General features: G+C 58.3%; 1 protein-coding gene across 7 annotated transcripts in view; it reads left to right on the top strand.

Moving 5' to 3' along the window:
• Positions 1-13,743, top strand: part of DIS3L2 (DIS3 like 3'-5' exoribonuclease 2) — a 357,732-nt gene that overhangs the window by 335,371 nt on the left and 8,618 nt on the right. For all 7 annotated transcript variants that reach the window (XM_060410516.1, XM_042244406.1, XM_042244405.1 and 4 more), the window contains 2 exons: positions 10,022-10,205; positions 10,919-11,005. In XM_060410516.1, coding sequence (XP_060266499.1) covers positions 10,022-10,205; positions 10,919-11,005 — 271 coding nt within the window. The remainder of the gene's footprint in view (positions 1-10,021; positions 10,206-10,918; positions 11,006-13,743) is intronic.

The following is a 13,743-nucleotide window of genomic DNA, read 5'->3' on the forward strand; positions in this document are numbered from 1 at the left end:
GATACTAGTTGGATAGCTGCTGCAAGTGGAGGAAGACGTGTGTCATCAAAAGGCAGAGCGAGCAAGCCCTAATTACTAGCTCTTCGAGGCAGCGCAGCACAAACTGCCTCCTGGTCCTGCTTTGGGGCAATTTTTGGCCTCTGGTGCAGCCCAGGGCACTGGCTTGCCGGTGCCTCCCAGAGCTGAGCCCTGAGCCTGGAGAAGGGAACGAGGCTTCTCTAGCTTCTTTGCGCTGACAAAGGGCTTTCTGCCTGTCAGCCCAGCTCCAGGCAAGTCCCCTCCCCACTCCCTACCGCAGCCACTGGGCCTCCCTTTTGGCAGGACCCGACGCTAGAGGCTCAAGGGCCCTGCTGAACTCCCAGCCTCTGGAGACTTCTCTCGGAGCTAGAAAAAACAAGCAGCTGAAACGTGCCTCCTTGCTGCAGCTGGGCCCCGCCCGCCGAACCTATAGGAAGGCCCTGGAGGGGATCCAGCCTCCCCCGAAGAGGAAACCTGGCTCCGGCCTCACCCGCAGGGCCTGTTATGTCTGGCTCCAGAGGCCTTCTCCTCTGGGGTTTTCCATGCCTGTGAACCCGGCCCCATTCATTTCCCTGTGGTTTCATGGGAATGTCCAAAACGCTCAGCAGGTTGCAGCGAGCCCAAGGAGAAGGGTCAGCGAGAGGCCCGGGCCACCGAAGCACCCTCTACTCAGAGGCCTGCAGCGGGGATAGAGGCCGGCTGTGGGTGGGCACCCACCTGTCAATCAGCTGAGTTTTCCTCTGGTGCGATCTGCCCCCAGCCACCCACCCACCACCCAGGCGACTCTGCCTGCGGCTCCCTCTCTCCAGGCCTCCCCTTTCCAGCTCTCCAGGGTATGAGTTCCCCCAACTGCCACCCTCCCATCTCGTCCCTAGCAGCTCCCACTGTTGTGTTATTTAGCCACTGACTCTCCACCTCACCTGGGCCAGGCCCTTGCGTTTTCCACCTCACTGCACTCGGTTAGGGGCCGCAGGGAGAGCCCCCGGACCCCCTCCAGGGCTGCTCAACTTCAGAGAAGGGGCCATGCTCTGGCGCACAACTCTTGCGAGAGGCCCAGCGGCCGCCTCCACGGCCCACGCGAAGCCCAGGGGCTCCCGGCCCCGCAGAGAGGATGTGCCCAAGTGGAGAAAATGTATAGTCTTCAGAAGAAACGAATTGAAAACTGCCTGGGAGCAATTCTTATCCAATTTCCAAGTTAGCAGTTTTCACCAAGAGCTAATTGAAACTTCTCTCTGTAAGTGGCCTGATTTCCATCTGTATGAGGCTCCCGCGGAGTGTCTGCAACAAGGGCCCTGGCGGCTCAGGGCAGCAGCAAAGAAGAGCCTGTGCTTGTCGCCCCGAGTTGCTCTTGAGCTTTGAAAATGGATGCACTTTCTGGTTTGGGCAGCGGCCACGCCACTGTGCCCTGGCTGCCCGGCTCCCCAGTCATTTCCAAAGCCGCTTTCTGAGTGTTCTGGGTAGGGAAGGGGTGGGCTGAGTTCCTCACCTGGTTAGCCTGGTAAAAGTGTATCTGGAAACGGAACATCCTGGGAGGCCCAGCCACTCTCGCCAGGCGGGGTTCCTCGGATGGGTGCAGAGGAGTGCGGGGGCCAGGGGCCAGGGCCCTGCCTACTGGTCGGCACAGTGCCCAGGCTGAGACCCCACTGCCAGTGCCAGCCTCGGCCGTCGTCTCTGGGAGTTCTGTGGGAGCACAGAGTAGCCCACCCAGTGTGCCCAGCCCCGCTCTGACCTCATCTGGACTGTGGCTGCCTTTTCCACGGTGCAGAAGACAGCAATCCCCACCCCAGATCAGCCCATGGAAGGTGCCCTGTCCATTGTCCCTTTTCAGGGGGCACCCCACTCCAGTATTCTTGCCTGGAGAATCCCATTGACAGAGGAGCCTGGTGGGCTGCATTCCATGGGGTCACAAACAGTCGGACATGTCTGAGTGACTGTCACTTCACTCTGTTGACCCAGATGGGTATGGACCCTACTCTTCTCTCCTGCACCCAGTGGCCTTGAAACAACAATTTTAGGGACAGTGCCTTGGGTGAAGCTCCAAGGTTATCCAGTGCTCCTCACACAGGGTCTCCCCCCGGGTCCTCCCATCTTTTGGAAGCTTAAAACAACAATTGGAAAATATTATACAAGCCCTTCACAGCATCTCTGCAAACTCTTGCCTGTCTCACCCACACACGTGCTGAGAGGAGTCCACACGTGACCTCCCTCACCCTTCAGTCTTTGGTTTTCTGAGCCTACATCCCCAGCCCCATGGCCATGGCCACAGGCTGCTCCTTGCCAAGTCCAGGGCTCTCTCGCTCTCTCTTGCCTCTTCCTCCCCAGCATAAGGTCTGCATAGCAGACACCTGCCCACCTGCACCTTGCTCCCTGCTCTCACGCCCCTCGGACCTCCTCGTCCCCCTCTGCGCCCCTGCCCCCTCTGGCCTCTGTGCCCATGACCAGCTCACTCCCTCACCTGTGTGCAGCTCTGAATGCAGGCCTGCCCTGTCCTCCTCTGTCTCTGCTGCTGCCTGCAAGCCTCAGCCCCTCCGCTTCCGCCTGACTGCCCCGGGCCCCTGCTCCCTGAGCCCCAGGGCCACGTGATCTCTTCCCTGACTGTCCTCATCCAGCGTCTCCCCCAGTTCCCCTGTGCACCCCCATCCTGGAGTCTGGCTCCCCAGGGCCCGCCCTCACCTCTTAGCCCTCCTCCCTTGATCCCTTATTTTCCAGACACGCCTGATGCTTTCTTCGCTCTCCTCTATAGTTGACTCTTTCATCCTGTTTGTGTAAAGTGTTTCCCGCCTCTTGGCCATTGCTTGAGATTGATCTTAGATTTGTGAGCGTATCCCACCCCCACCCTTGCGAGGTTGGGGGCTCCTGGAGGGCAGGCTGAGGCTTCCTGAGCAGTGCCCAGGACACAGCAGAGGCAGCAGGGCCTCCAGGTCACACAGGTGGGCGGTGAATCCCAGCTGCTGGTTACGGAGCTGTGGGACCTGGGCCTGATCACCTCTTGTTTTTGCACCTTAAGCTTCCCCACGCATCAGAAAGGGGTGAGAGGACTGAGAGAACAGAAAGGGGTGAAAGGCTGCAGGAGGATTTGATGGGTCTGTGGCCTGTCCACTGTCACAGGTGCTTAACAGATGTCTCTTCCCTTTCTCCTTGCACCGACCCACGGCAGCAGCTCCAAAGAAGTTTTGGAGGGTGAGGCAGTGAACAAGTTAATGGCTGTAGATGGGAGACACCTTACTATGGTTGGTTGAAATGACAAGGCCACCAGCTTCCTCTAAATAGGGATTGGTGCTCTGTAGACTTGGAAGATGGGGAAACAGCAGGCGAGGGCTGTAGGGGAATGATGTCAGTAGAGCTCTTTTCTTTGTTGTTGTTCAGTTGCTGTCATGTCTGGCTTTTTGCAACCCATGGACTACAGCACACCAGGCTCCTCTGTCCTCCACTGTCTCCTGGAGTTTGCTCAAATTCATGTCTGTTGAGTCAGTAATGCTATCTAACCATCTCATCCTCTGTCGACCCCTTCTCCTTTTGTCTGCACTCTTTCCCAGCATCAGGGTCTTTCCAGTGAGTTGGCTCTTTGCATCAGGTGGCCAAAGTACTGGGGCTTCAGCTTCAGTATCAGTCCTTCCTTTGAATATTCATGGTTTTTTTTTTCCTTGAGGATTAACTGGTTTGATCTCCTTGCAGTCCAAGAAGACTCTCACAAGTCTTCTCTAGCACCACAGTTCAAAAACATCAATTCTTCAGTGTTCAGCCTTCTTTATGGTCCAACTCTCACATCCATACATGACTGCTGGAAAAGCCGTAGCTTTGACTATACAAATCTTTGTCAGCAAAGTGTTGTCTCTGCTTTTTAATAGGCTATCTAGGTTTGCCATAGCTTTCCTTCTAAGGAGCAAGCGTCCTTTAATTTTATGGCTGCAGTCACCATCCATGGTGATGATTTTGGAGCCCAAGAAAATAAAATCTGTCACTGTTTCCACTTTTTCCCTTTCTCTTTGCCATGAAGTGATAGGACTGGATACCGTGATCTTAGTTTTTTAATGCTGAGTTAGGGGATCAGAAATATATGTGTGAGGGCTGTGTACCCATGAAGAAAGAGGGCATCATGGCAGGGACATGGCCCTCTGACTCCTGACTATGCCCCTTCCTGGGAATCCTTCATCATGCACAGGTTTATTGAGCATCCACACTGTGCTAGGACTCACACTGGGCTCAGGGTAGGCGGCACGGGGTAGAAAGGGGAGACACAGCCTGTGATCAAAGGGGTGATGACAGTGCGAGCTGAGTGCTGTGACGGGACAGGTCTGGGTGCCCTGGAAGCATGCAGCCACCAGGTGGGCATCTCTTGCTGCCTCCGCAGAGGAGGGGACATCAGAGAAAAAGAGGTTCAAGGAGAAAGGTCTCAGATTCCAGGCTCAGGGAACAGCAGTACAAAGGGACAGAAGCAAGAAAGAGGCTGAGAATGAGCTGGAGTGTGAGGGGTGGGGGGCAATGAGAGGGGAGAGGTGATGCTGGCACCAGACAAGGGGAAACCTCATTTTACCAAGAGGTAGAATTGTCCCAGGACAGTTGTCTCCACTGAAGGGCTTCATGTGGGAGAGGGGGGTGACGAGATTTGCCTTCGAGAAGGAAAGCATCTCTCTGGATGTGAAGACAGAAACAGCTGGGAGTGGCCAGAAGTAGGGAGGCTGGTTGCTAAGAGATGAAGGCTGTGGACCGAGGCTCTGGCATCAGGGTGGGAAGCCTCTAGGAGCTTGCTCGGTTCAGTCTGCATCCTAGGTTTGGGGCACCCAGGCCAGTCACTGCTGTAGTATGCATGCTAATAGTGTAATATTTAAGACCAGGTTATTGCGTGCCCATTTCTTCAGGTAAGTAAGTTGAGATTCAGAGAGGTTAAGAAATGTTTCTGAAATCACACTGCTTGTGAGTGGCAGAGCTGGGACTCAAGACAAGCTCCTGAGCTGATAACACTAACTTTTCCCCTTCTCCTGTTGCCTTGGGCTGTCCACATGCAGGATATCCTATAATTTAAAAAAAAAAAATCACATAAAATTAGACCTTAGTATTTCATACATGTTTATACCTTTTCGTTAAGTAACGTACTTCGGCAAACGTTATGCTAGACAAGGCGTCGTTGCTGCGTGAGGAGGGCGTGTCCTTGTGTGTAGGTTGCTTGTGGTCTTTCCCTGCCATCTTCTGTATCGGGTGATTGTGACACCTCTAGGCTTGCTTACCTCCTCCCTGGGATGAGAAGCCTTCCCCTCCGGCACCCAGGAGCCCAAACACAGGTGGGTGGGGTGCTGTGGACTGAGTGCTGCTGAGCTTGCATCCTGGCATGGCCCCGGTGAGCCGTCCATGTGTTTGTCACAGCAGAGCCTGCCCTGGCTCTCCAGGTCGTGGGGCCTCTGGTGGCAATGGGCTCCAGATAGATGCTCAGCCAATGCCAGGCCTGGTGCCCAGCTCTGACTATGTGGTGTGCTGTCTGGAAGGTGCTCCCAGCTGGTGGCCTTTCCTGAGCCCTGTTTAGGGCAGTTGTCAGGCAGAAGCTGAGATCCAGCATACACACACACACACCGCCTTCCCTGCAGAGGGTAGTGATGATCTCCTGTGTCAGGCTGGGGCAGGGGTGGGATTACCATCAGAGCATGGACCCCGACCAGGGAGCTTGCCCGGCTCCATCCCCACTTGGGTATCAGACCCCAGTATGTGCAGTTTGCTCTCAGAGGATATCCTAACCACCCAGGGCAGCTTGCAGCCCCATCTGAGCTCTGGCTGCGGGCCTGGGCATGCAGCTCTGCCTCTCAAAGGCGGGAGGAGATCAGGGTCAAGGGTGACAGGTCAACGGCGGGAGCTTCTTCTAACCAGCTTGTTCCTGCCCGAGCAAAGCCCTCAGCCCAAAGCTGGCCTTGGACAAGGAAACACACACTGATTGGGAGCCCAGAGATCCCTGGGCCTCGGTTCGCAGGGCTGCAGTTTACAAAGCAAGACTGTCTCCTGCCCAGAAGTTCCTGGGTTCTAAGCGGCTCCTGCCACGTCCTGGGTCCTGTGGGAGGAAGATGCTGGGCGCCCCCTGCAGGTCTGTCCAGAAACTGACCTGCGAGGGGCCCAGGGGAGCCCTGAGAGGGGCCCCTTCACTGGCCCAGATGAGAGCCCCCAGGACTGGCCAGCCCCCTTCCCTTCCGGGTGCCCAGCCCCATTGCTGACTGTGAATCTGAACTCACTAGAATCTGACTGCTGACCGCTGGCCTTCCCCTTGGCCTCCTGCTCCCCGACTGCACAGGGGACCCCCACCATCTGTGCTGCACCCTCCAGCTCCTTCTAGGGCTCTGCCGGCTCGGGCTCCAGGCCCCCGCTCTACTTTCTCACGTCCACACACTTGCATTTCCTCTCTCCCCTCCCTCCCACCTGCAGGGATAAGGACAGGTTGTAGGGACGTGGCCCCTGAAGCTGTCCTAGACACTAGAGGTCTGTGTCCCGTCCCTCCCAGGGGACATTGATGTTTTTCTGGCAGGAATGCTCTACCTCTCTGAACCATGTTAGAACGAGTTCCACAGGCTGCCCCTTAACCCCTGGCCCCTGTCCTGAGAGAAGCATGGAGATACCCAGGGCTGGGAGCCCCCAGAGGTACCAAGGGTCTCGTCCAAGGTCAGCCCCCATGACCAAGGCGTCCCCAGACTCTCTTCTCAAGGTAAACAGCAGCGCACTTGTCTTTTTCTTACCACCCCAGCTGACGCATGGGACAGTACCAGGGCCCAGGGCAGACAAGTAGTGGGGTGACTGGAGAAGCGGGGCCTAAGGGCTGTTGTCACTGCTGGGGCTCCGGGCTTCACCCCCCACCTCCTGTCCCTTCCCTTTGGGGTCTCCTCCTTAAGGTGGGGCGGGGGCAGGGGCCCTGCAGGAAATAGGGGCACGAGCACAGCTCCTGACTGGGGGTCCACGCACATTCAGTTCCTTTAACCCGAGGCCATGTGGGTGGGGGCTCAGGCTGGAGCCCCCAGCCCTGCCCTGCTGTGTGCTGGTCCTGGGCTGAGCTCACACAGCCCTGTCATGGGGCCATGCTGTCCCCTGCTGGCCGCGCTGTGAAATGCAGCCCAGGTCAGCCCCAAGGTGCAGGCTGGAGACGCTGGGCTCTGAGCAGGCCGGGTGCCCACCCCACCACCACCCCCAGCCACAGCGAAACTTGGACTGCATGGGGAGACATGTCTGGATCCGCCTGACACACAACCGTGTGTGCTGAGCAGGCAATGAGTGGATGAATGAACTGTGTCTGAAACGCTTAGGTGATAATGCTCCGTAGGGTCTGACCAACAGCAGTGTGGGGAGAAAAGTGTTAGTGACTCAGTGGTGTCTGACTCTGCGACCCCATAGACTGTAGCCCGCCAGGCTCCTCTGTCCATGGGATTCTCTAGGCAAAAATACTGTAGTGGGTTGCCATGCCCTTTTCCAGGGGATCTTCCAGACCCAGGGATTGAACCCGGGTCTCCTGCATTGCGGGCAGATTCTTTACCATCTCAGCCACCAGAAAGCAGAGAGGACTTGAGACTCCTCTTCAGGTGACGTATCTAAATATGGAAACCAACGGGTGGTGTCAACTGGCGCTAGACGGGCTCAGTTGGGTCCGACTCTGCGCCCCCATGGACTATACAGCCTATGGGTCTCTCCAGGCCAGAATACTGGAGTGGGTTGCCATGCCCTTCTCCAGGGGATCTTCCCAACCCAAGTCTCCCACATTGCAGGCAGATTCTTTACCAGCTGAGCCACAAGGGAAGCCCCCTAGACAGGCTGACCCTCGACAAAGTGGCTAGTCGCGCAGTAAGTGCCCCCGAGTGATGGAGGTGGCCTTCATAGAAGCATGGAGAGGTCAAAGAGGGCGTCAGATGGCAGGGATGGAAATCACAGGACCCCACGAGGAGACCCCAGGCTGGCCATTTAGCATGGAAGGTAGAAAGAGGGAAGCACCTCTCATGGGTTTTTTTTCATTTTTTTTGGCTTGGCCTTGGTGCACCAACGGCAGGATCTTAGTTCCCCAATGACCAGTGCTTGAGCCACGCCCTCGGCAGTGGAAGCATGGTCCTAGCCACAGGACCTCCAGGGAATTGCCAGCACCTCCCATGTCTTTGATGCTGATGTCACACCAGGCACATTTTCCTCCTGTTGTTTCACAACCATTCTGTGAAATAAGTGCTATTGTTATCCCTGAAGAAAATGGATCAGAAGCGGTCAGTGCCTTGTTCAGGTTTCTACAGCAAGGATGTGCTGGAGCCAGGATGCATGTCTCACCTCTCGAGATTTGGTGTTCAGGTTCCCGCGTGTGAACTCAAGGGTTTTCAGCAGGAAATGATGTGCTCAGGACAGACAATAGGGAGGTCGGATGGCCGCTTGAAAGACTATTGCTGCAACTCAGTGGGGAAAGGAGAAGCTCCTTGTTCCACACACAGGCCTCCTAGATGGCAGAAGGGCCTCTGAGACCAGACCTGTGGCCTCCTTTGCCCAACCTCTGTCCTACGGTGGGCGATGGGCTGGGGGTGGCCCAGCAGGGTACCCAGAGAGGAGGAGCTGGCAGTGCAGGCATGGGTGGGCCTCCTCCCAAGGTCCAGGCCTGGCGCCGGTGGTGTCTGGCCTGGGCCATCCCACCACCCTTCCTCACGGGGAGGGCTTTGTTGAGGGGCGGACATGCTGTTGGGGGCAGCTTGTTAGACCAGAGCCAGTCCTCAGTGGGGAGGCCCATCAGGAAGGCAGGGCTCTGCCTGCTCACACTCTCATCCCCCCTCACCGGCTGTGACTTAAGAGCTTAAAGAGGGGATGGGGCTCACCTCAAGCACTGCCTGCACCTCCAGGAAGGGGACACGTATCCCTCAACTGCCGCCCAGCCTCCAGGGGCTCCTCCCTGACCTCTCCCGCCCCCATGGGAGCAGCACAGGCTTGACGTGCAGCCCACTGTGGGCTGCACTGAGGAGGATCTCCCCTAGGCTAGGCAAGGGCCCTAGAGTCTCCCCTGCGGTGGTGGGGGATAAGGGGGGCAGGTTCTCCCATACAGTATGTTTGGGCTTCCCAGGTGGCACCGTGGTAAAGAATCTGCCTGCCAATGCAGGAGACATAAGAGACATGGTTTTGATCCCTGGGTTGGGAAGATCCCCTGGAGAAGGGCATGGCAACCCACTCCAGTATTCTCGCCTGGAGAATCCCACAAACACAAGAAGCTGGTGGGCTACCAGTCCATAGTGTCACAAAGAGTCAGACACACCTGAAACAACTTAGCATGCAGGCACACACACACTACATTTGCCTTGTCCCCAAATGCCTGGGTTTCCTCTGCCATCTGTGACTCTCCTGTTCATCCTCAGAAACCCTCATCTTTCCAGGGAGGAAAAGGAGCCAAGTGCTCCTGGGAACAGGGAGCCCTGGGTCCGCACGCCTGCCTCTGCACGGCCCCGCAGAGCCCCCTGGGTTCTCCTGGCCTGCTCAGGCACAGGAGATGCTCCGAGTGTTCTGGGAGACTTCATCATTCATCAGCGATCTTTACTAAACACCTTCTCTGGGTTGGGTGAGGTCCCAAGCACTGGGGCTGCAGCCGGGAATAAGACAGGCACCCTCCCCAGACCCCCATCTGGTGGGAGACGCAGCGCACGAGCTGACCCACCAGCGGAGAGGAGTACAGACTGGTTAGTGCGGTGAGGGGCATGAGCAGAGGGATGAGGGAGAAAGCAGCTGGCAGGAGACAAGCTGGGATATGCTCCATGATGACCTAGAGAGATGAGGTTGGGGCAGGGGGAGGGAGGCTCACGAGGGAGGGGGCTTATGTGTATACTCACAGCTGATTCACGTTGTTGTACAGCAGAAACCAACACCACTATTGTAAAGCAATTATTCTCCAATTAAAAATAAATTTATAAAAATATAGTGGATGCCAGGAGGGCATCTTTAAGCCAAAACAAGGATTCAAGAGAGCCAGCCAACCGAGAAGTGAGAAAGAATGACCCCCCCCACTTTCCCACCCCACCCCCCGCTGCAGGCTTGTGGAGGAGTTCATGCTTTTGGCCAACATGGCCGTGGCCCACAAGATCCACCGCGCCTTCCCCGAGCAAGCCCTGCTGCGGCGGCACCCCCCACCCCAGACCAAGATGCTCAATGACCTGGTGGAGTTCTGTGACCAGATGGGGCTGCCCATGGACTTCAGCTCTGCAGGGGCCCTCAACGTGAGTGCCGGGAACATGGGGGCTGGGGAGGCCCTGCCGGGGAAAGCAGGAGGTAAGCCAGGAAGCCAGGGTTCGGCAGCCAATTGCATCCCACCAGGGTCCTTGCCCTTTAGCCCTGTCTCCCCCGCAAGGGAGACAGAAGGCCCTGGGGACAAGGCCTTCATCTTGCAGGGCCTGGCGGGGAGCCCAGGAGACTGAGGGGGTGCCCTCAGGCCTACCTGTGGGCAGGGGTCCTGTGGGCAGGGATGGGCTGAGCTCAGGCTTTCTCAGGGCACTAGGGTTGGCGGAAACCAGAGGCTGTTTTTCATGGGGGGCTGTCAGATACTCCCCACCAGAACTGAGCGTCATGTGACTCAGGAACTCATGGCCTCAGCCCTGATTCCACAGCAGGGGGACCAGCCCCATCTGCTCTGGGCCTGGGGTTCCTGAGGTCAGACAGGAAGCCAGTCTATCCAGGCCAGCCAGCCAGATGTGGAAAGATTTCCCTCGAGCCAGGACCCTCGAGGCAGGCCCAGCCTAGGACACAGGCTGGGGGCTGCTGGCCATCCCCTATCCTGCCACCAAACCCCTGCAGGCCACCCGTGGCCATCTGAGCAGGGCTGGGGCCCTCGGCTGGTCTTTCCTCCCAGAGCCAGGTCTCAGGTGATCAGCGGGGGACAGGGCCCCCGAGCCTCTCTCCCCAGGCCTGACTGCATTTCACGTGGTTCTTCTAGAAAAGTCTGACCGAAATGTTTGGAGATGACAAGTACTCCCTGGCCCGGAAGGAAGTGCTCACCAACATGTGCTCCCGGCCCATGCAGGTAAGGCAGGGCCAGTCCTCCGTCCACCCCACCTTCCACCCCCCGCCAGCCGCCCCCCGGGAGCACACAGGACCTCTCCAGGCTCGGAGAACCTGAGGGGAGGTGTGGGGAGAGGGGCGATGTGGGGAGGATGCCCCCTGGGAAGCATGCAGAACAGGTGGCCCCTGGGCTCGCTGCCACCTCCGGCTCCGACTTGCCGGCCTGTCCTGCTCAAGGGCCCCTTGTCTGGGGCTCAGTTAGAGGAGCCGATTGAGCCTCACTTCTCCCCCTGCACAGCCCCTAGGGCTGTTTCCTGACAGCAGGAGGGGAGCCACCCCAGGCACCCCCCCCACAACCAAGACTCCAGGGCCTGGTCCCCACAGATCAGACCAGCTTGGGCTCAAATGCGGACTGGTCAGCAACTCATGGGCAGATGGGGACCTGGAGCAGGAAAGTGCACTGGTCTCCCCGAGTCCTCAGCCCCCACTGTGGCTTGGGGGCCCCAGGCAGAGAAGTCTCCTTGCCCCAGATGATCACGAGAGGAGGAATCAGGTGTGGGGCTCTGTCTGCAGCTGGAAGACAGGCTGGCCACCCAGGAGGTAGACAGTGGGCTGGCTTCTGGCCACCAGTTTCGGCCTTCGGAGGCGGAGCTTGGAGGCCCTGGGGGGCCGAGCATTTTGGGAAGGACCCCTACCCACTGGCCCCCAGTGCCCTGTCTGGTCAGCAAGAGCTGCCAGTGTGAACAGGAGCAGTGGTGGGCCCAGTGTAGCCTAGGGGTGCTGTCCAGAGGCTCTGTCACTGGGCAGATCCAGTCTGTCCACAAGAACCTCAGCAGCTCACAGCTGACTTCTGAGGCCTCTGGCTCTGCCAGGAATGGGGCCATCAGGTCCATTTGGGTCTGGCTGCCATAACCCTGCCCCCACTCACAAATGTCTGCCCCACACGAGCCACCATAAAACACCCCCCCACCACCAGTGGAGAGGGAGGGCATGCATCTCTGGCCACTGGGCTTGACACCACAAACAAGGCCAGTGGGGACCCTGTTTCCTCCACCAGCCTCTGGAAGTCACCCACCCCCAAGGTGAACCCAGCCCTGAAGCTCCAAGGGAAGGGGTCCCGTCCTCAGTCACCCAGAGCCTGACAAAGACCAGACTTACCCTGGCCTCGCCTGCAGTGACCTCAGAGACCAGCCTTAGCCTGGGATCTGATCTCAGGGAGGGACCAGAGAGACCAGCGTGCCTGGTCCCCTGCCTCTGCCCCATTTCTGGGTCCCCATCCATTCCACTCTTCCCAGAGACACCCCCACTGCCCAAGAAGGGGCTGGGACCCTCCACCCTCCTCACCCACCTCATCTGGGGACCTGGGCCACTGCTGAGGACAAAGGCCAAATGTGGCTCCCGAGGGAGGCGGCTCCCACCTCCCTCGTCGACTCACCCCAGACGTGACCAGGGCCCGGGGGGGACCAAGCAGAGCCGGGCAGCAGAGCAGGTCAGCTCCAGCTGCGTCCTGGCTTCCAGGGCCTTCGATCACAGAGTAAATAGAGCTGGCTGTGCGTTTGGCCCAACACACGGGAGGGTGTGAGGGTGTGAGAGAGTGTGAGGGTGTGAGTGTGAGGCAAGGGCGGGAGCGAGTGAACACACGTGGGTGTGACTGAGGCCCTGGCTGAGAAGCCTGGTCACTGGCTCCCAGGCACCATGGCAGCTCCAGGGACAGTGGCCCAGGCTCTCAGCACAGCTGCCCCTTGGGAGCCAGGCTGTTTGCTGCTCCCCTAGCAACACTCAGCACTCGGGTCAGGACAGGTCGTCAGGGATAAGAAGGGCCGATGGGAGGCTGGCCAACCCCTGCCTCCCTTGGCTAACGAAAGGTCAAGCCTTGGGGGCACAGGGGTGCCAGGGCGCAGGCGTGGCCATCAGCAGGTTAGGAGTCAGGGCCAGAGGGCCGGAGGTTGGTCAGTCATGACCCAAGGCAGGACCAGGGCCAGAGAGGACAAGCCAGGGACCTGTTTTGCTCTGGGTGGGGGAGTCCTGGACCTTCTCTCCTATCTCGCACTCTGGCCAGATGGGGCCATCAGGCTTGTGTCCTGATCAAGGACACTTCCGGCCCCTGGCCCGGCATGGCCATGGTTTCCCGCATAGCCACCCCCAGCCCCATCCTAGGGAGGGGCAACCAGAACTGCTCCTTCCTCCTGGGTCCTGGCAGTAACAGCCCCTAAAACCCAGCAGTGAGCTCTTGTGCACGAGGATGGGACTCCTCTCCGAAGTCCTCTGACTTCAGCCCATGGTCCCCCTGCCCTTCCCCCCACCTCCCCGAGGGCTGGCATGGCTACTCCCCCAGGACTCTGAGAGAGGAGGCCTTTCAACATCTTAAGGGTTCCTAGCAAGAAGCACCGGAGAAGGCAATGACAACCCACTCCAGTACTCTTGCCTGGAAAATCTCATGGATGGAGGAGCCTGGTAGGCTGCAGTCCATGGGGTCGCTAAGAGTCGGACACGACTGAGCGACTTCACTTTCACTTTTCACTTTCATGCATTGGAGAGAAAATGGCAACCCACTCCAGTGTTCTTGCCTGGAGAATCCCAGGGATTGGGGAGCCTGGTGGGCTGCCATCTATGGGGTCGCACAGAGTCCAACAAGACTGAAGTGACTTAGCAGCAGCAAGAAGCACACGTCCTTCCCCCACCACCCCCTACCCCAGTGACTCCACTTCCAATCCCCAGCAGAGGGGTCTGGGTAAGCCCCGCACTGGGCCTCAGCAGGAG

Source organism: Ovis aries, chromosome 2 (assembly GCF_016772045.2).
Source record: "Ovis aries strain OAR_USU_Benz2616 breed Rambouillet chromosome 2, ARS-UI_Ramb_v3.0, whole genome shotgun sequence".
NCBI lineage: Eukaryota > Metazoa > Chordata > Mammalia > Artiodactyla > Bovidae > Ovis > Ovis aries.